Here is a 21,776-nt window from a genome sequence, read left to right as displayed (position 1 = left end):
CGCTACCCTTATCCTTAACCAGTCCGAAGAAGGGTCTCGACCAAAAACGTCACCCATTCCTTCTCACCAGAGATGCTGCCTGTCCCGCTGAGTTACTCCAACTTTTTGTGTCTATCTTCAGTTTAAACCAGCATCTGCAGTTCGTTCCTACACGTGATAAATGGTCAAACATCTCTAGAGCAGCCAATGTTTTGCTTCCAGCCCAGATGGCTGAACAGTTAATATATTATATTCACCGGCTAGTTGTTAAACAGAAACAAATATTCGTGACTAAATGGCCCTATGTAAAAATGCTTGTCTTAAAATGTACAACCAAAAGATTATATAAAGAGGGAGAAATTGTATGAGTCATTCATTAACACTTTCCAACAGATTAACAATGATCTCCAGTAGTTCATACCTCTGTTTAAATTCCACCACATCCAATGTGTACTGGCACTAATGTTTCTCAATATTAAACAATGCAGTCAGCTGCAGTCTGGCTGACTGACCAAACCAAGTCTGGCTGAAGTGAGCTACAATTTATTACATGCAAGAGAATCATCAATGGGAAATTCTTTTGACGGTTGAGAGATAGATCTCATTCTCAGCACAAAGGGCCAAAACTAGTTGCAAGTATCATTATTCTTTCGGTCGGTGAAAGGAACAAATAAAAGCATGCCAATGTTAATACAAAACATTATATTACATTATATAGTGCATTATAAATATCATCGCAGATTCCCGCCGCCCCAGAAACCAGAAAAGATATTCAAGCGAGAGAACATCAATAAAATGTTAGAAAATGAAAGACCAGGGCCAAAAGCCAGCTATCCCATTAATGTGTTAAACGGGTCAGATTAAAATAGAATCCAACACAAGGTGGAGCAAGCTGTGGGCAGCCACTTTGCAAGAGTCAGTAAGGATAAACCGGATCAGCTTGATGCAATAAAGGTATCTGAATCATCAGCGTTAGACCCGCGTATTAACACACACCTTTTATTTCCTTGACCAGTCTTAATTCCATGCATGGTTAATCAATTAAATTATTAAAAATATTTAAAATCTGAAAATACCCAGGAAAAGCCAGATTCCATCTGTTGATAAAGCTGCAACAAAAGTACACTAGAAAATGGAATTAATTCATGCCTTTGGTGTAAAGAATATAATTTGATTTCCTATGTAAAGGATATGATGTTTTACAAAGCACAACATCAGTGGTTGCTTCAGTGTGTTCTATACGTTGCAGCTTTAACATCATCGATCTCCTCCCACCCCAATAGACATGGAAAGACCAGAGCATTGGTCACATGGCAAATACAGAGCAACCTGCTCAACACTCTGGCAGCCGGAGAGGGTTGATCTATCTCCAAGTTCAAGTGCCATCATCTACTTGGTTTTTCAGTGAAAAATTACAACCCTTTGAATGCAAAATGTGATAAATGTGAAACAGTAGACATCTCACATTTGATTATTATACAGAATCAGTGTTGCTCCGCTTTTGTTAATATTGGGAGCAAGGTGCTTTACTGTACAGTGCTCGATAAATTTCACATTAGAGAATCATGTTCCACTTAAAAAAATATATCAACTTCTTATTTTTGACATCTCAGTCCCCTGGCCTCTCAGCATTTCTTCACAGTACTGATTGATGAATTGAGAGCTCTCGAGCTGCTGTGCCGTTTTTAGGTAATCTGCACAAATGGGTGCATGTCCTCAATCCCCATCATCAATGATCTGTACCTTGTTGTGGGGCGTTTATTACCGGGATCTTTTGGGGAAGGTCTGAGTGTGTTGTAGCATTGCACAGAATTCCCTCACCACTGCTGTTATTAAATCAGAACCTTGCCTCAATATCAATGGCCACACTGGAACAGTCATCACTCTTCTTCACATCACATAGGGCAGCGCGGTGGTGCAGCTGGCAGAGCTGCTGCCGCACAGCGCTCACATTCTATCCCCACCCTGCGTGCTCTCTGTGTGGAGTTTGCACTTTCTCCAGTGTGGTTTTCCTCCAGGTGCTCTGATTACCTCCCATATCCCAAAGACATGCAGGTTTCCAGATTAATTGGGCTCTGTAAATTGCCCCTAGAGAGTGGGATACTGTAGAACTAGTGTGAACGGGTGATCAATGGTCAGTGTGGTCTCAGTGTGCTAAAGGGCCTATTACCACGATAGACACGCAAATCTGAAGTAACTCAACGGGACAGGCAGCAATGAATGAAGTTTCGGGTCGAGACCCTTCTTCAGACCATGCTTTTTATTACCATGCTGTACGTCTAAACTGAAACATAACCTTCCCTCTTATGACCAAAATCTTCTCTTCATCACCTGACATAGGCCATTAATACTGGGGTTAGGTATTATACCGGGGATTGGGATTAGGGTTACCACAGGAGCCAATCTTATAGCGCTCACCAATGTTTGAACCAACGACAATCATCCCCAAGAATGGAAGTGGGAACAGATGGAGATCGAATCACAGATGCAGCAAGTTCACATTTTGGTCGGAGGTTTTTGAAACATTGCTGATCAATTCTGAGACACTTGCCTGTAAAACACCTTTTTAATAAATCTTTACAAATTCCCCAATATTAATCACCAAGTAACCAGTAGCCTAGTTTTCCCAGTGCCTATGATATTTCTCCCTGGGTTTTGGATACTCACTTTCGTCACCTCCTCACTCCAGAGCTGCAAATCCACACAGCAACAAGAAAGGAGATGAGTGTTTGACACGAGAAGGAGCTCATTGTTACTGATGTTCAATGTAAGCTATGGTCAGACTATGATGATAACACAACATAAACACAAACATGCAGAAGAACAGAAAACATATTTGTACTGTGGACAACAGCATCTTAACTCTTGATGGTTTAATATGGACCACAGACCTTGGCTAAGAATTTGCATTGAATAACGAGGCAAAAAAATAGCGAACCCTGGTAAGGGACATCTCTAGAGCAGAGTTGTCATCATATGGGACTATACTTGCCAGCAATTGTCAAATGAAGAAAATCCAGAGATCAACAAACCAAAAGCTGGGTTACATTTTAGGTAGAGGGTTGTTTTTCCAAAAGGACACAAGTGAGATAAAGGATTGAAGTATGAATTAAGTCAACAGTTCTGCAATTGAATCAAGGATCAGCAAATCCCAAAAGGTCTGAGTTTAAGGAGAGTAATGTATGGTTTTGTAAATGTGGTACAAAAAGTGGCAATTTACAGATTAGGATGAAATGATCAACAAATCGATGCTCAATTTCATTGGCAATTGGATAACGGCAAGCAAACCATATGCTTTCATCGCCACCCTATCGACCCGAGTAGCCACTTTCAGGGAACTATGAACTTAAACCACAAGATCCCTCTGTTCATTAGCATTCATTAGTGATCTACCATTTACAATATCTGTCCTACACATCTTCCAAAATGCATCACCTTGCACTTGTTATGAGTTTAAATGGAGAATAGGAATGGTGCCCCAGTCAACTCGATGCCAAATTATTGGGATTTCTGCACATTGGGTAATCAGAGTTTACTGCATTCATTACTGCAGGTAAGACCAATGTCTGCTATACTATTAATGTTTTAATCTCACACTTAGTGTTACGTTTGTGCTGTTATTTCTCCAATCTATCAATGCTGGCCTATTAGCTTATTCCCTCAGGGAATATAATTAATTTCACGTGTAAGACAAAGTTTGCTTGTTGCGTGATTATGAACAGCAACTTAAAATTATCGCTCATGAGTCAATTCTATATGTCGCTGTGAAAACACATTATCATGTCTATGATGCCGAGATATCTTACTTAATTCTTTCACAAGGCTGGGCGCTGGTTTTGTTAATTTCATTTGTGCAGCTTAGAAAACTGATGATCTGATTTGCTTGAAATCATATTTAAATTGTAAATGTGAAAGATTCCAACTAACTAGAGATGATAAGCAACACACCGCTCCATTCAATGGAATGATTTAAAACTAGTGTCCTAGCATTTAATTCAGTTCATGCTTTACACAATCTGAAACATCTTGTAACAAGGCTCACAATTAATGCTCTGATACATCAGATGATAAACTCTAGATAGACACAAAAATGCTGGAGTAGCTCAGCGGGACAGGCAGCATCTCTGGATGGAAGGAATGGGTGACGTTTCGGGTCAAAACCCTTCTTCAGACTGAAGGGTCTTGACCTGAAACGTCACCCATTCCTTCTATCCAGAACTACTGCTTGTCCCGCTGAGTTACTCCAACATTTTGTGTCTATCTAGAGTTTAAACCAGCATCTGCAGTTCCTTCCTACAAGATTATTCTAGGCCAAGGGCAGGTTTAAACAATATAACAGACACTGGGTCTTCAATAAAGTTCATTTTTCTTGAAGGATTGATCTTCACAATTTGTTTTTAATCTTCTCTGATTCCCACATTCCCTTCAAAATCTGATTCCTTGAACTTTGTGACTAAAATATGGATGTTCCTGACTCCAGTCCATTAGAAATATGCATGGTCGATGAAATTTACCAGAGGTTCACTGTCAATTTTCCGTCTCTCAGTGGAGTAAAGCAGTTGGCAGATACAAGGAACTGTGGATGTTGGTGTTGGAGTAACTCAGCAGGTCAGGCAACAACTCTGGAGGATACGGATGGGTGACTCAAAATAGCTGGAAGGCTGGAGGGCACAACTACAGTCTGAGCTTGACCCCAGGTGGGTAATGATAAATTCTGATGGTCTGATATCCACCCTACCCAAACTAGGTCTGATATCATGTCAGTCAGGTGCGGCCAACAACACGGGAAAAGAGAGGAAATGCTGGGGCAACGCAAACACATACAAAATTAACTGAATGTTGGATTTCCAGCCCAGAAGGCACTTCCTTTTGGTGAAGAATTCAGCACAATGTCTACATTTTACAAATTTGGCATGTGACACATTCCAACTCAAAAGGTGCTGTAAAAATCTCTCTGCATCCTCTCACAGTCCATTCATTTCAGGGTTAGGAACCCACGTTTGCCCACCCACCCCCACCCGGCAACATCCCTCAAACCACATCCAGATGGAACCACCTCCCAGACCTTCTGCCATTCACACAGAGATGGCCTCAGTTCCACGTTTCACCCCAAACCCTTCCCTCCACTGATTCTTTTGACTTGATCAAATATTCTGCCTTAAAGAGCGGAGCACATAGATCAGACCTTGATTTGAACTTGGTTAAAATCTCAGTAAATTCCGACCTAATGATCTTTGGCACTGCTAATAGAAGTATTATTTTGGCTAACGGATAATGCAAGTCTGTGCAAAGCTGACCTCAACAGTCAAAAGCTCTGGAGGAAGAAAACTAAAATGATTTTCGATAGAATCAGATCAGAAGTTAGTCAAATCAGCAACATGGAAATAGCCCACACAGCTAGTGAGCGTTGAAGAAAATCTGATACAAACCAGCAGTGATGTAGGAATCTTCACTCATGCTTCACCATCAGGACAAAACTCCAACCAGATAGAGAGCAAAACTCTCGGCTTTGTTCAAAAATCGCAATTTTAAAAAAAAAATCGAACTTGGACATTTCTCAACATTTAGAGCATAATCAGTGGGCAGGTTTGAGCAGATCTGTGCAAAGTTCTAAAATATGTTTTCTTTTCTTTCAATGAAACACAGTTATTGGTTTAGTTAAATTTCAAGTTGAATTTGTCTTAAGAAAAACCGGGAGTAAAAATAAGTGACTACAAAGATTAAATATGAACTTATATTTTCCTGAGTTAATCCTGAACCAATTCCACAAATAAAACGATGCTATTAAACGGGACATGTACATAAATGTCGTCTGGAAGACTGTGTGATCTACCATGCCAAAAAGCAGCATAAATATTGTGTCTTTAACATAGGAAAAGATCACTAGGTACTTCAGAGTCAGGCAATGAAACAACATAAAACACTGTCCTGGTTTCCAAGTCTTTGGATGTGCATGGTTCAGCACATGTGCAGATTTTCAGCATCTCCACACCTCACGTACCTTACAGCACTGCTGGGGGTTCTCAGGTGGCACAGAGACAACGATTAACCCTTCTAATGATTCTTATAAAAATTAATGCTTCAGATTAAAAATTCTCTTTTAGGTTTTACAATTCCTCCAAGGTCGTGGTCCTTCCCGTTCATGTCACCCTTTCCAGCCCCTCGGCTCCTGGTCTTCAGGCAGTGCAGGACTCCTGTGGTCTAGGCGCCCATCATGGCGACTGTTGCTTTAGGCATCAATACATAAAGCCCTGGGATTTCCTTCCATTAGCTTCCTATCTTCCACCCCAACCTCCTACAAGAACCTTCCTTGGCTAAGCCTTTGCATTTGTGAGGCACATTGGCACTCTTTCCTGTGTTAAAGGCTGAATATAAATGGAAACTGACACAGTGATACCAGTGCAGGAGGTCTAGGGACCACAGTGCAGATTTATCAAGTTGTTCTATTGAGCTAATTTGTTGATAAGTCTCTCCCTCTGTTGCGCAGGTACACTGACTGCTTCCCCACCCATAACACACACTGGACAAGACTCAAGACAAATTCAACTTTCCTCGATGATTATGGGGTTAGTAGCAGATTAATCTAGGTTAGTGGGGGTGAATGCTGTAGGGGGCAATTAATGTCACTTATTACATACCATCTGAGTATTGAAAATAGAATTGAAAATTGTGACTCAGTAGAATGCAGCAGGATTCACATCGCAGAATAGGAGGTGGCAAATGAAGATTTTAATGCCACGGAGGTGGGAAAGTGAAAGTTAGATTCACCATCAACCTGCACACCAAAATTGTACTGCATTCCAGAGCTTCTAAAATTCTGCTACATTTGTGTGTAAAATTGTCACACAAGGTAGATAATTAGGATTTCAAACCGAGCAAAGACAGAAGTGGGTATGTAATAAATATGGTATTGGATTGGTGATGCTTTTTATCAGAACAGGCTCACTATTAACTATTGGGAAAACGGGGGAAATGCAGAGATCCCAAAGGCCATATCGATAGGATCAGCTGACACATTGTGGGACATGTGGCTGACTGTTAACCTCACTGAACATGCCACGGCCACGGCAAGCCACTCAGTTGGATTAAACCACCATGCTACAGGGAAGGCCTGTACAACACAGTCAACCCTGCTCACTCTTGCCTGGATTTGGAGAGCTGCCTCAGAGACAACTAAGCATCATTTGGACATGGTGGTATTCCGTCTTTCATGGATGATCGAGACAATTACATCTACATCATTGGGGCCAGTGGCCACAGTTCGATTAGGTTTAAGATAGTTATGGTTAGGGACGGTGAGGGTCCATGTGTAAAAATACTCAACTGGGGTAAGGCCAACTTTGAGGGTATGACAGATGGTCTCGCTCATGTTGACTGGAGCAGGTTATTTAAGGGTAAAGGGACATCGGCCAAGTGGGATGTTTTTTAAAACTGCTGCCGAAAGCTCAGGATATGTACATCCCTGTTGGAGTGAAGGGCAAAGCAGGCAAACATAAGGAAGCTTGGCTGATGAGGGAAATTGAGGTGTTGGTCAAAAACAAGAAGGATGCATGGAACATATATAGGCTGTTAGGTCGATGCTGGTGGGTCTGAAATGCCCTGACCTAAGCTGGTGGTTGTCAAACCTCCAGGATAGGCCTGCAATCGCTATCAAATGTTCATTTTCAGGAAGTTGCTCCTGGAGTCATGACTCTGAGCAACCCACAACAGAAAAATCTTAAAAAGCTAGTAAAATGTTCGCCTTGATTTTTTTCTTCAAGGTTTATATAAGCCAATGTATGGCTGTTTGACCAAGGTTGGTGAGGGTAAAAAAATCTCCAGGATTACATTCCAGAGTTAGCAACACAAATCAAGGTTGCAATTTTAAAATTTGCTACATTGAGTAAAAAGGGTCACCAATCCTTATATCATACAATATGGGAGAGAAAGAGAGAGAGAGAGAGTTATAAAATAGCTGGGAGGTTGATTTTTGTAGGCTCCAGCGATGTCTTACCGCAGATGCACTGGCCGACAGCACATAGTTACGAGGCCTGGTCTCCTGAAAATCTGGTGTCGCCTACAAGGCGGGAAGAGAATTTTACAGAAAAAAAACATGCAAAATATCTGAGGACGTGCTTAACGAGGTAGGTCACTTCAAACTTGAAAGGTACGCTGGCTCCAAACCAGAAAACAGGATCAGGCCTGCAGATGTGCAGAGGAACTGGACTCAATTGATATTGTGTAGCACACACTGCGAGTGAAACACTGAGCTTAGTTTAATCAAAGCATCGAGGAGTAGAGCACTGTGGAGTGGTGGGCCTTCAAGGAATGAATCGGGTTTCTACAAAGGGATAATACTGTTGGATGGAAAATCTGTGTCCCCCAATAATAGCTGCAGGTCAGCGTTATAGTTTACAGCTATTGCTCAAATCACATATTTAATTTCAACTAAACTGACCTGAAATTTGGTTCAAGATCCAGGGACTTGGGAGTTTAGGTGAATATTGCAGTACTGTGTTCACCTTGCTATAGAAAGGATCTCAGCAAGCTGGAAAGGGTGCTGAAAAGATTTATGATGCCAGGACTTGAGGGCCTGAGCTATGGGGAGCGGTTTGGCAAGCAAGGACTTTACTCTTTGGTGCAGCAGGCCAAGGGGTGATGTTATAGAAGTGTGATATCATGGGGGGAGTGGATAGAGTGAATGCACAGTCTTTTACTCAGCGTAGGGGAATCAAGAACCAGAGGACATAGTTTTAAGATGAGAGGGGAAAGATTTAATAGGAACACAAGGGGCAACTTTTTTTAAGCAGAGAGCAGTGGGCATATGGAACAAGCTGCCAGAAGTACCTTCTGCACCATCACCATCACTTGAACATGTAGGGCAAATCCTAAACTTTCCAGAACGTTATATCATGGAGCATTATCGTTAATTGAGAGCTTTTTACCCCGGTTTGGCATCTCCACTGAAGGAAATGAAACAAAATTAAGAAGCAAAAGGACATGAAAAAGGGATCCCTTTTGAAACTGATTAATTCACATCTCCTAATACCCCCATCAGTATCGGAGCATAAAAATATTGGACAATGGGAAGACTCTTGAGGTTTAAGGTTCTATTGCACCAGTCTGATTTATGGGGGATCATTGGGAAGGGTCCACGTCACGAGGCTGGAAACTGGAAGTATCCTGAGCTAATTCTGCTACCACCATCACCTATTGCAACAAGTGATGGCTCCCACTGATTGTCGAAGAAGAAGATTGGCAAGGGGATATGGGAAGGCAGGGTTCTTCCCTGTCATTATTAAGTATAGTAGGGGTGCATGCACCAATGTAATTAGTGTCTTTCCACATATTATCACCCCCCCCCCCCCAAATATAGTCAAATTTATCTTTCAGGCATGCTGCTGGGTCTTGAGTTGGAATCCTTGATCCTGGTTAAGGGGCAGGTGTTGAGATTAAAGAGGAACTGTAGGACTGTAAAGGAAGAAAATTGATGACTGCAGCTAGTTAATAAATCTTTCTCGATTTCTACTTCATGCAGTTAGAGAAGAGAACTTTCTTTCAAATAAAAGCAACCTCAGAGGTTCTTTGTGTTCTCCATCAGCTCTGGTATCAATGAGTAGGCAAGCAGATCAGCAACACTGATTATTGCCAATGTCAGGAGGGGTGGGGGAAGCTCCAATCAGACTCTGTATCTTTCTTGATTAGTAAGCATGCCAGTGGTTATGGGGAGAAGGCAGGAGAATGGGGTTGAGAGGGAAAGATGGATCAGACATGATTGAATGGATGAGTAGACTTGACGTGCCGAATGGCCCAATTCTGCTCCCAGAACCCTATGAAGAATGGAAGATCTAATGAGTTGCAGCTCTCAGCACATCTCCACTGATCACGGCCACTAAAGCCCATCTCCACACCCTCCTCAAGGCTACTGCAGAAACACACAGTGGTTCAACTAATTCATGAGGAGGGATGCAGCTTGGACATCCCCTGACTTGCTGTAGCTGCTCCTGCGAAAGTCTCATCAGGACCAACTGTGGATCAGAGTAGCAGCCAGGCAACAAATCAATTTTTTTTTTTTTAAATCACTTCTGGATTGTTATGGAAAATTAGACCAGAGAAAGTAGCAGTTCAACCAACAAGTACTTACATCTCCCTCACACTGTGCAGGACACAACAGAAAAAAAAACATTAGTCAGTAAAGGGTGACTGGGAACAGTATAGTTGTGACATGGAATTAGAGATGTTATTCAAATGTTATTGACAAATGAAAGGGGAAAGAGAGACTCATGCAAATACATTAACCCTCAGAGTATGAACAATCAGCACTGATGAAGAGGTGCAGCCTCTAGTTAAGTGTCTCGGCTTAGGGCCACATCTGAAAACATGCACGAGCTGCCAGAACACTCAGGAGAGTTAATGAATCCTTGAGAAGGATTGAAAAGTAAGTGACCTACTGCTGCCTTGGCCTCCGCTGCCTTTGCCTTCTTTAATCGGGTCTTGCTGGCGTCCAGGTCCAATCGTCTGTTCTCCAAGAGTCTTCTCTCCCTCTGCACGTTAAAAACAAAGCAGAAAAACCATTCCACCTTCGGCATCCAGGACTAGGGGTCACGATTTTAGAATAAGGGGTAGGCCATTTAGGACCGAGATGAGGAAAAACTCTTTCACCCTGAGAGTTGTGAATCTGTGTTATTCTCTGCACAGAAGGCAGTGGAGGCTAATTCACTAGATGTTTTCAAGCGAGAGTTAGATTTAGCTCTTAGGGCTAACGGAATCAAGGGATAGGGGGGAAAAGCAGGAACGGGGTACTGTTTTTGGACGATCTGCCATGATCGTATTGAATGGCAGTGCTGGTTCGAAGGGCTGAATGGCCTACTCCTGCACCAAAGTCAGCTACAGCTTGACAGGTAAATAGAAATTGCCGCAGTAACTCAGCAGGTTAGGCAACATATGTGGAGGGAATAGACTGGCGACATTTTGGGAAGGGATCTTTCTTCAAACTGATTGATTGTAGTATGGGAGAGAACGCTGGGAGAGGAGTGGAGACGGGCCAATGTCTGCCAAGAACAAATGTCTGCCAAGAACAAGTTTAAGAGCCAGGAGATTGAAGGCAGCTGCAAGCCTAACAGGGTTGGCATAGATGGGGATTTTAACAATCCCAATAAGACTGGGACTGCCATAATGCCACGGACTTGGACAAGGGAGTTAGCCTTTCACTGGCCCTAGCAGTGGGAATGGGAATGTGGGGGCAATTGTGCAAAACTCACCAATATGGTCTTCCAGTCACCTTCCAGGAAGTTACGGAGTGGTGTCAGGAAGTTAATCATAGAAGATTGAATGAAATCACGGTCCGCAGCTCCCAGCCGTCGCTGTGCCTCCCCAACCTTGATCAGAGTGCTGCCTGAGGTAGTAATGCACAGTGTTACACACGTGGATATCTGTCCTCTCCACCTCAGCTGCACAAAGCACCAGCTGGATTATACAAAGATCTCCCACACAGTCTTATACTTAGTGAATAAAGCGGAGGGAGGATAGATTGTGGAGAGGCGAGGTGGGGGGGGGGGGGGGGGGGGGGTAGATGGGGAGATGGGGAGGGTAGACGATGGAGAGGAGGGGGGAGTTTAGATGGTGGAGGGGTGGGGGGAGGGTAGATGGTTGAGGGGCTGGGGGAGGGGGAGGGTGGTGGAGGGGCAGGGGGGAGTTTAGATGGTGGAGAGATAAAGAGAAACAGAGAAAGCAGGAGATTTCAATTCAAACAATGAATGTGCATTTTTAATCACTTCGGCAACCCGCGCTTCTGAATATTGCTCCAGGTTAAGGCAAGAAGTAGGTGACACAATGCCCAGCAGAGGGTTGGCTTATGCTGGTGTAGTGAAGCTACTTCTGCCTGTGGGGCAGGTAAAGACCAGGGATATAAATACAAAAAAAGTCACAAATAAGTAAAATAAGGCAAAGAGGAAATGCCACTTTACTCAGCAAGTGGCAAAAAACAATGATCTCTCCGCAGTGAAGATGAGTTGAGGCAAATAACGCTGGTGCCTTTAAGGGCAGGGTGGATGACACACAGCTGAAGAAGAGGCTACACAGGAGGGCAAGTTTGGAGCATCAACATCACCTGTACCCAGAGGGTCCACAACGCATTATTTTTGCCGTTCTGGATTTTCTTTCACTTTGCATCAAGAGGTTTCTCACTTGTCACTGTTCCCCAATGTCACACACTCACTTTGTTCCTCTTGCACGGAATGCTGGGGAATGTAAGAATGTTGCTCAATGCACAGTATCTATGGCCAATGATACTCATAGAAAGGATACTCAGGGCAAGGGGTGAACAAACAGAAACCAAGTCTATCATTTTCATTACCCTGCCACCACGCCATTCCTGTTCCATCCTTCCCTGCATCATAATGTTTGTAGCGACCATGTTATAACTGTTCACTCGCTAGCAGCGAATGCTCCCAGTCCACCATTAACACATATGCTTCCACCCTTTCGCCAAAAGTACCACGACTGATTCTAATCTTTCCAGAAGTCACCATGTTCACAAAAGGTCCACACAGGCACACATTCATCATCCCAAACATTTCAATCTCACTCACCTCACCCCGGTCACTCCCTGTTCTCTCCTCTCCCATCAGGCAAGAGGTACAGAAGTGTGAAAACACACACCTCCACATTCAGGGACAGATTCTTCCAGCTGTTATCAGACAACTGAATCATCCCATCAACAAGTTGAGAGCAGCACTGAGCTACTATCTACCCCGCTGGAGACCCTTGGACTATCTTTAATCGGACTTTACCTTGCACTAAATGTATCATGTATCTGTACACTCTGGACAGCTTGATTGTAATCATGTGTGCTCTTTCTACTGACTGGATATCACACAACAAAAGCTTTTCACTGTACCTCGATACACGTGACCATGAAATAAATTAAACACTTTTTCATGCAGTTTGATCATATGAATAAATTAAAAGTATGCAGCATTTATATAAAACTAATATGGTAATGGCAAGCTTTTAAATCAGATGGTCAAAAATTAATCCATTATGTAAAATGGATGAATAAATGAAAAAATAATTATTGATTAGCCAACGGACCCCGTTATAAATGCAACACTTGGCCACAAGAGTCCAAGACCATTGAAAAGCAACAATGTTATGTATCTGAGTTGAGGCCAGGGCCAAAGGGGCAGCAGCTGCATCCAATTAGCCTGGTTAGACACAAAACGCTGGAGTAACTCAGCGGGACGGGCAGCGTCTCTGGTGAGAAGGAACGGGTAACGTTTCGGGTCGGAAACCCTTCTTCAGACCCAACATGCCACCCATTCTTTCTATCCAGAGACACTGCTTGTCCCGCTGAGTTACTCCAGCGTTTTGTGTCTACGGTAAAAAAAAAATTGTCATGCACATCTTTAAATGTTGCCCCATTGAGCTATACCCTCTAGTCCTGAACATTACCACCCTAGCAAAAGATGCTCTGACTGTCAATCCTATCTGTGCCTCTTATAATTTTGTGCACATCTATCAGGTCTCCCTCAGCCTCCAACACTCCAGAAAAAACAATCCTAGTTTGTTTGCTCTCCCCTTTCAGCTAATACCTTCTAATCCAGGCAGCATTACGGTAAACCTCTTCTAAACCCTCTCCAAGGCCTCCACATCCTTCCTGTAATGGGACAACCAAAATTGTACACACAACTCCAAATGCTGCCTAATCAAAGTCCTATACATCTGCAATGAAAGGAAAGCTGCTTTCTGATAGACTCTCCCGGAGTCCAGGATTCCAAGGAGGTTTTGCGGGCGAGACCAGCAGCTAATTTGCACGTATAAAGATTTCACAAATAGTATTATATATAGTGTTATATAGTCTAGAACTATTGGAGGCGACCCACCCTATCTTGTTGGAACTTTTGATTCTGTTTTGTAATTGTCTTTTTGCACAATCTGCAAGCATTGCCACTTTTCATTTCACTGCACATCTCGTATGCGTATGTGACAAATAAACTTGACGACACTAAAACGATCAAAACGTCCCGCTTTCAAGTATTGCCTGTTGCGTTTCCTCGGGCAGAGTTTGAGCAAACCAGTCCTGTGCCCTTTCTACCTCAGCTTCTGATTCAAAGCCCAGCTTCATAATTCGTCACAGCCACAGCCCATCTAGGCTTGGGAGGAGAGGGGTTGACTTTATTGAGCACAGCTGAAGATGTTTCGGACTTGTACCCAGCGGGCGGAATGCTTGGCTTTCTATTTGGACCCTGCAATGCAACATCAAATCCAAAAGGCACAGAGCAGCCCTGGGAGAGTTGCTCGACCAGACTTTGTGCAGGTCACAGGCAGCAATTTAATGTTTTGAGATTAGTCAGGAGATAAGTGACAATAAAATTGATATTCCTAAAATTGATCATCTATAAAATGTACAGTGCTGTCCACTATGGTGGGACTCAGGGCATTATTGATTGTTGAATGAAGTTCACAGTTGAATTTATCAAACATATTCAAGGACACTAACCAGATGGCAGGAGGCTTATGCAGAGCACCGCCTGAAATGGCTTCTTTGTGCTGTAGAAGGCTCTAATTCCAGCAAATGTGAAATCATTTAAGCCATGAAAGCACACAACCTCTGAAATATATCCTGTTTAGCCAGCTGCTATACTTCACCATCATTAATCGAACACTGCCTTGCATAAATACATCAAAGGTTAGCAAACTATTATCATTAATGTCATCCCCTTGCTGGATCTGCTTAGATTCTTCAAATCCCCTGGTGTCCGAGCTAAGCATTCGACTCAACGAACCTTTCATCAATGTGGGCTTTTCCTTTCCTCACTGCAATACAGGCTACGCTTACTACTCTGTTACCAGTGCCCCACGAACTTCACTCCATCTTTCCCAGCAGACCACTACTTCTCAGAACTCCCCCCGGCTCAATCCTCTGCTCACCACATCCTACTGTTCTCCCAGTTCCTGCATTTCCTTGTACATCAGTCACTGGAAGTAATCATGCAGGTGCAGCAGGCAGTGAAGAAAGCAAATGGCATGTTGGCCTTTATAGCGAGACTGAGATGAAGGAAGCTTCCAGTCATTGCCATTTTAACACATCAAACATTGTCATAGTCAAAAGAAGGATCCCGCCCCGAAACGTCGCTATTCATTTTTTCCAGACAATGCTGCCTGACCCACTGAGTTACTCCAGCGTTGTGTGTCTATCATAGTCATATTTGTTCTAAGCTTCTGTCCTCAGAAGCTTTTAGAATATTGATGAGAACTATTTTGTCTCAACAAAGCTGTTTGATGTGCCCTGTCAGTTAGATGTGTTCCCACTGTAATTGCATGGAACAATTTGCCTGCACTTAAAATAATGAAGTAAACTATGAATACAATTTCAATTGTCATAATTGCAATTGCCTACTGTTATCTTTGTGTTTAAAGAGTATAAGATCTCAATGTTCTTTGATTTCAGGGAGATTCTATTGAGATATTCTCCCAGACCAGGTTCAGGAATAGCTGCTTCCCCACAGCCATCAGGCTATTAAACCTGGCTCGGACAAAACTCTGATCATTAATAACCCATTATCTGTTATTTGCACTTTACCAGTCTATTTATTCATGTGTGTATATATTTATACAATGGTATATGGACACACTGATCTGTTTTGTAGTAAATGCCTACCATGTTCTGTGTGCTGAAGCAAAGCAAGAATTTCATTGTCCTATCAGGGACACATGACAATAAACTCACTTGAACTTGAACTTCTTGCACTGAATAAAACCGTTTACACCTACAGTTTATCTGGCACAATCTCAGCAACAAGCACCAAGACCTCACTTGGCCGGTGGTGAGGGGCCACCTCCCAGTCACATCCTTCCTGTTCCGTCAAAATCCCCCCCCCCCCCCCCCCCCCCCCCCCCCCCGCCACAAAGGGGACTGTCCGTCAGGGAATCGAGTGCTGCCGGAAGATCTGCCGACTGGCCCATTCCAGACTGCAGGAGAGCGTGCTGAGGGACTCACTGAAACTTGGTGCAACCAACACCAAAACTCTGTGGTGATGATCACTGCCTAGGATCCTGCTGCTGCTGCTGAACATTGAGGGGCAGAATCTGGGGGGGTCACCCCTCAAGTGTAAATTTGAATTCCCTCAAACAGAATGGATATCACCCTCGGGTCTCACGTAACAGCAAGAACGTTTTATTTTGTTTAAAGATAGGTATAAACACTACCGACTATGACACCAATGAATGTATAGCCACTGAGAATGTCCGAAACGTTTTTGCAGTGTTTTTATTTTGTGTGTAATGTTCTGAATAAAGTTTATTTTGGAAAAAAATAAACCTCCTGCCCAAATTAATACCGACTACTCTCAGTATTCCCTTCGGCTGTCCTGATTACTGACGTGTCCGTGCCACATTTTGCTGGTTTAAACACGCTGTAAATGCGTTGCTTCCTTCCCCCCTGCATTTGCTTGTTGAATTTCCATCAGAAAGCAAAAGATTAATATCTGGGATTACTGAAACATTTCAAGTTAATTTTTACAAATCCGGATAGGCGCACTGCTCAGCCTGAGAGTGTGGAGGTTTGTTCTGTAACAGTCTCAAGGGATGACCTTCATGATAAACCAGTAGTTGAGTAAAATGCTGGCGACTAATCCTCCCAAAGGCAGCCAATCTTTCAATCCATCAATAATACGAATACACAAGGGCATTTGGAAAAGTACACAGGAATAATGTTCTTTTACATTGACAAGAAGTTAAGTAACCAGGTGACAGATTTATGATAATTGATTTAAAAAAAACAAAGGCAGATGGAGAATTAGTTTGATGGTTTGAGCTGTGATTGGATATGGATTGCCGAAAAGAAGACAATTGGATACTTGGAAGGAGAGATTAATGAGCCTGACTCGGGTGTGATGGACTGCGTAGCCTGTTTCTGCCTGGTTTAACGCTATGATTTTCACACACACACACACACTTGCACACACCACTGTGGAATCGTGAACTAAAACAAACTGCTGGAAAGGTTCAGGAGTTGGGTAGGATCGGTGGAGAGAGAAATATCATCAATGTTTCAGGCAGGTGACCTTTCAGCGGAACACATTTAAACAAAAATATTTGTAATTGTTTAAAACCAAATTTGGACAGGCAAACAAAATGAGTTGCTTTCAAGAAAACCGCTGTCAATTGGAAAATTTCTATCAGCTGCACCAAATTGTTTGATTTGGGAAGATGAATATTAACTTGCACACACAACACAAATGAGCCTACTATTTTCTCTAAAGTTGAGCTGTAACCAGGATTTATTGCTTTTTGTTATATCCCCCTGTTATATCCAATTGCTTTTTGTTGAAGGGTTTGAAGGGTTCCGGCCCGAAACGTCGCCTATTTTCTTCGCTCCATAGATGCTGTTGCACCCGCTGAGTTTCTCCAGCAATTTTGTGTATCTTCACTTTTTGTTATATCAAAATGAATTAGTCCCCCCCCCCACTGTGCCAAAATACCAGATTTGATGAAAACTGTGTGAAAGCTCAGATTTCAATCTTAAAGGCCCTGGTTTTCTAATCACCAGCCACAGGGTCAGTGCTTGTGCACGATGATCGCTGTAGTTATTTTTACATAAAGCTGTTGAGGATAATTTTGACTGTGCAAGTCATGTCTCAGGCTGCAGCCTAAAACCTCCATGCCTATTCATTATTTACAGGTTAATGTGCTTGAGTTGCCTTGAGCTGTGTACAGGAGGCTGGAGATAAATGGACACACACAGCAGTACTCCTGTATGCACACACAGCAGGCCACCTCAATATTTTAGTAACTCTGCAGGTTCCTTTGGTTTTGCTGTGAGGTCGTTCACTCAGCTGAACATTAACAGGATATTCTTAATATATCGCAAATAAGTAGAGTCTGGTAGAAAATGTAGGAGCTGAATTAGGCCATTCGGCCCATCGAGTCACCTGATATACCATGCCTTCCGTGCATATGGCCTGATCTCGATGAGGCATCCATGCCATCGTTACCAAGTGTGGAGCCAATTCCTTGCTTGAACCTTGGAATCATCTCTGAGCAAACTTGCCACCCATTCTCAGCTGATGCCCAATGCGACACTTTGTTTAATTTAGTTTATAGTCACGTGTACTGAGGTACAGTGAAAAGCCTTTGTTGCGTGCTATTCAGTCAGCGGAAAGATAATGCATGATTACAATTGAGCCATTTACAGTGTATAGATACATGATGAGGGAATAACGTTTAGTGCAAGTAAAACTCAGCAAAGTCTGATCAAAGATAGTCTGAGAGTCACCAATAGATCGTTCAGGACTGTTCTCTGCTTATTGTAGGATAATTCAGTTGTCTGATAGCAGCTGAGAAGAAACTGTTCCTGAATGTGTACGTTTTCACACTTCTGTACCTTTAACCGGATGGGAGAGGGGAGAAGAGGGAGTGGCCCCGGTGCGACCCGTCCTTGATTACGCTGCTGGCCTTGCCGAGGCAGCGCGAGGTATAAATGGAGTTAATGGAAGGGAGGTTGGTTTGTGACGGTCTGGACTGCGACCACAATTCACTGTGTCTTTGGTGGTGGTTCACCGTGTCAGACTCAACATTTCACGAGTTCCCACCTACTGCCAGCAGCAGCAACACAACACAGCCTCCTCCCAACTCATGGCCAGGCTCCTCTGTTGCATGACCACCCCCTCACCCAGGACCTCCACGTGCTCCATTTACAGGGGCAAGTCTGCTGATTTCAGCTTGTATCGAGCATGTTCATCACTTGCCATTGTCACCACACCTGCTAATATTCAGAGGGCTCCGTTGTTCTCCGACTTCTCCAGAATGTATCTATTCACAAGCAGCAACACCCCAGGCTTGATGCCAATGCAGTGCCTGTGTGACTATATGGTGTTGCTGCACACACTGGCACTCAGACTGTGGAGCTAACGATGGAGCTTTCTTTACAGAAGGCAACCATTTTCGAGGTAAACAAGCCACAACATTTAGATTTCATGCAATCCTCAAAAGGTACATTAATTAATCTTCATATTATATTATAAATACATATTACAGATATTATACAGGCTCGAGTTACCTACCAGGTGGGCCTGTGAGAAGGGGACGACTTAAAACTATTCGAGTTTGTCCATTAAATGGCCGATCCAATTTATAGCAAAGATCTTTCTATCCTTTCGGCCAATTCCAGAATCAGATCATTTTTACGAGCAAAGTATCAATTACAAATACTCATGCGAAACAGACCCACAAACGCACAATGAATACAACACAACTGATTTAGGACATCAATATAAAGGGGCTGCTGCCATGTTTTCGACTAGAAATCCCTGATACTAATCCTTCCCTTTCTTTTCTACATAGAATCCAACATAACAACCACCAAACTAAACACAAGATTACCCTCAGAAATAATTTCCTGCTTGTTTGGATATTCACCTGTCATCCTGGCTTGAGCTACATCTAGTAGCGAGGTGGGCAGATTTATTCCAGCAACGACACACTTATACGGCCCACTATCAGATTATAGACCACTCAGTCGGTCACATCTGAACAAAGGTTGGGTTTTTTCACCACGGAATCCATACCAAGGAAGTCTTTATTTCTGAATAGTAATATTTATCCACTTCCCTTTAACGGAGGCACACTAATACGCAGAGAAATGATAGACATGGACCATGTGCAGGCAGAAAAGATCAGTTTCAGGTTAGCATTAGGTTCGGCAAGTTGTGGGCCGAAGGGCCTGTTCCTGTGCTGAACTGTTCTACGTATCATTTTGTAAACCTCTGGTACTTTCCTTTCTCTGCCCCAAAGAATAATCTCCATATATTTTCATCTTGTCTCTGAACTAAAGTTTGCATTCCTGATATCTGTTTTATCACCTTCCATGCTCCAATTTCACCCTCTCGCCCCATAAAATGGGAGAGCCTTGGATCACAGCCGCCCAATTGTGGTCCACCTCCAGAAATTCACCAGTGCTTTCCTGTTCTTTTACTAAAGGGTCCCACATATTGGCTCCTGACTTAAAGCAAAACATAGTAGATACAGCACATCCCGACCCAAAATGTTAACGACTCCTCTTACTGTATGTGCTGTCTGACCTGCTGAACCTTCCCACCATTGTTTTTTGCCAATACTTCTTACCTTAGAATAGTAACTATTCTGGCTGGTGCTGGCTCGAAGGGCCGAATGGCCTACTCCTGCACCTATTGTCTATTATCATGTTTTGACACGGAACAATGATATGATCATTTATGATTTGATATCATCACAATTCCCTAAATTAAAGATATTACACTTCAAAAGTATGTCATCAAGTGTAATGATTTTTGAAACACTCCGTGTTTAAGTACTATCAAACTCAAGCATCTATATCAGTGGTTACCAACTTCCAGCCGCTCCCCAAAATTGTGCTGTGAAGGACTGGAATGGGGTCGTGAGGGCCCAAAATACCTATTTCTTGTTTAATTATGTTTTCAATTATTTAATTTTATTTTATTTCATGTTTTAATTTTGTGACTAATAAGCTACAAAGCAAAAATAAAATGTTTTGAAAACTCAAATCATTTTGACAGTATAATCATTTCATTTATCACGCTATCTTAAAATAGTCCACATTTTTGGGCGCAGATTAAAAAAAGATTGAAAGCCACTGATCATTATAAAACCCAGAATGCCACTTGCCTCATTTATAAAACAACATGACCTTCAATCTCACCGCGGTGATACTCTGTGGATTGGTAACGCTGTCTCTATGCCTCTGTTGGAAATCCTATCAACATACAAGGATACATTTCCTTTCACTGCTCTATCCCTCTCTACAGCTTCTAATGCTTCAAATACTCTACAGGAAATGTATTCCAACACTACAAAGCTATTTATTTCCTGCTTTATGCCACAATTTATTACATCTATTATATTTGTAACTGTACGTTTCAATTATATTCACTCTGCTCAAGTTGAAATCATTTATAAGTTTACTGTCAATGGCTTTTTTATTTTTTATTTATCACCTTATGAAGTTTCCGAGTAAATGCCATCAGGAAATTCCACCAGAGCCATGTATTATTTTCTCAAAATAATACGTTGTCAATCAATTAACCTTTCTTTATAAACTCATTGCACCTCTGTTTTTGTAAGCCATAAAATTAAAGTGATCAGCAATATTAATACAGCCAAATAAAGACATCATGGCTGCCTATGCTTCTGTGGAAGGTTTACATACTTAGGTCTCCTCTATGGAGAAAGAAGACTGCAGATGCTGGAATCTTGAGCTAAAATAAGGTGCTGGAGGAACGCAGTGGGTCAGGCAGCATCTATGGGGTGAATGGACAGGTGACAGGTTGAGACCCTTCTTCAGAATAACAGCTATCAAGATAAATTGATATTTCTTGACCACTGGATTGGAGTAGTGGTGAGGGAAAGCGCTTTGTTTTACAATAAGTATTCTCCATTCATTATTTCCATTGAAAGTTGCAACAATGTCATTAAAGTTGACTGAAGAGACCATGGATGAACTTTTATAATTCATGGAGAACGCAACTGAAAGTGATCAAAATGCAGAAAATCAGTGGTCTTTCCGTGACCTTTGAGCTTATGGTGAGGAAAAAGGCTGAAACAAAATGATACAGAATGTATCACTTGAGAGAAATATAGAATTGCAAGTCAAAGCTGCACATATCCAGAGGAAACATTTTGTTCAATTGCCTCAGAATTTTTTTTTTTGCTGTGGTTTGAACAGGATAATTAAGAATCAATTATCGTGGACTCAGTCACCAAACATATGATGAGCGTTTGACGGATTGGGCCGGTACTCGTTGGAGTTTAGAAGAATGAGG

At 42.4% G+C, this 21,776-nt stretch overlaps 1 protein-coding gene across 6 annotated transcripts in view; it reads right to left on the bottom strand.

Moving 5' to 3' along the window:
- The window catches only part of LOC129712037 (endophilin-B2-like), a 61,208-nt gene that overhangs the window by 9,298 nt on the left and 30,134 nt on the right, over window positions 1–21,776 (bottom strand). For 2 of the 6 annotated variants that reach the window (XM_055660179.1, XM_055660180.1), the window contains exons 4-7: window positions 11,220–11,353; window positions 10,410–10,502; window positions 7,973–8,035; window positions 2,647–2,670 (exon numbers count right to left, since the gene is read on the bottom strand). In XM_055660179.1, coding sequence (XP_055516154.1) covers window positions 2,647–2,670; window positions 7,973–8,035; window positions 10,410–10,502; window positions 11,220–11,353 — 314 coding nt within the window. The remainder of the gene's footprint in view (window positions 1–2,646; window positions 2,671–7,972; window positions 8,036–10,409; window positions 10,503–11,219; window positions 11,354–21,776) is intronic. The other 4 variants (XM_055660183.1, XM_055660184.1, XM_055660181.1 and 1 more) reach the window with 3 other exon arrangements.

The sequence above is a fragment of the Leucoraja erinacea genome, chromosome 31 (assembly GCF_028641065.1).
Source record: "Leucoraja erinacea ecotype New England chromosome 31, Leri_hhj_1, whole genome shotgun sequence".
NCBI classification, from domain to species: Eukaryota; Metazoa; Chordata; class Chondrichthyes; order Rajiformes; family Rajidae; genus Leucoraja; species Leucoraja erinaceus.
This window is presented reverse-complemented; position numbering and strand designations above follow the sequence as displayed.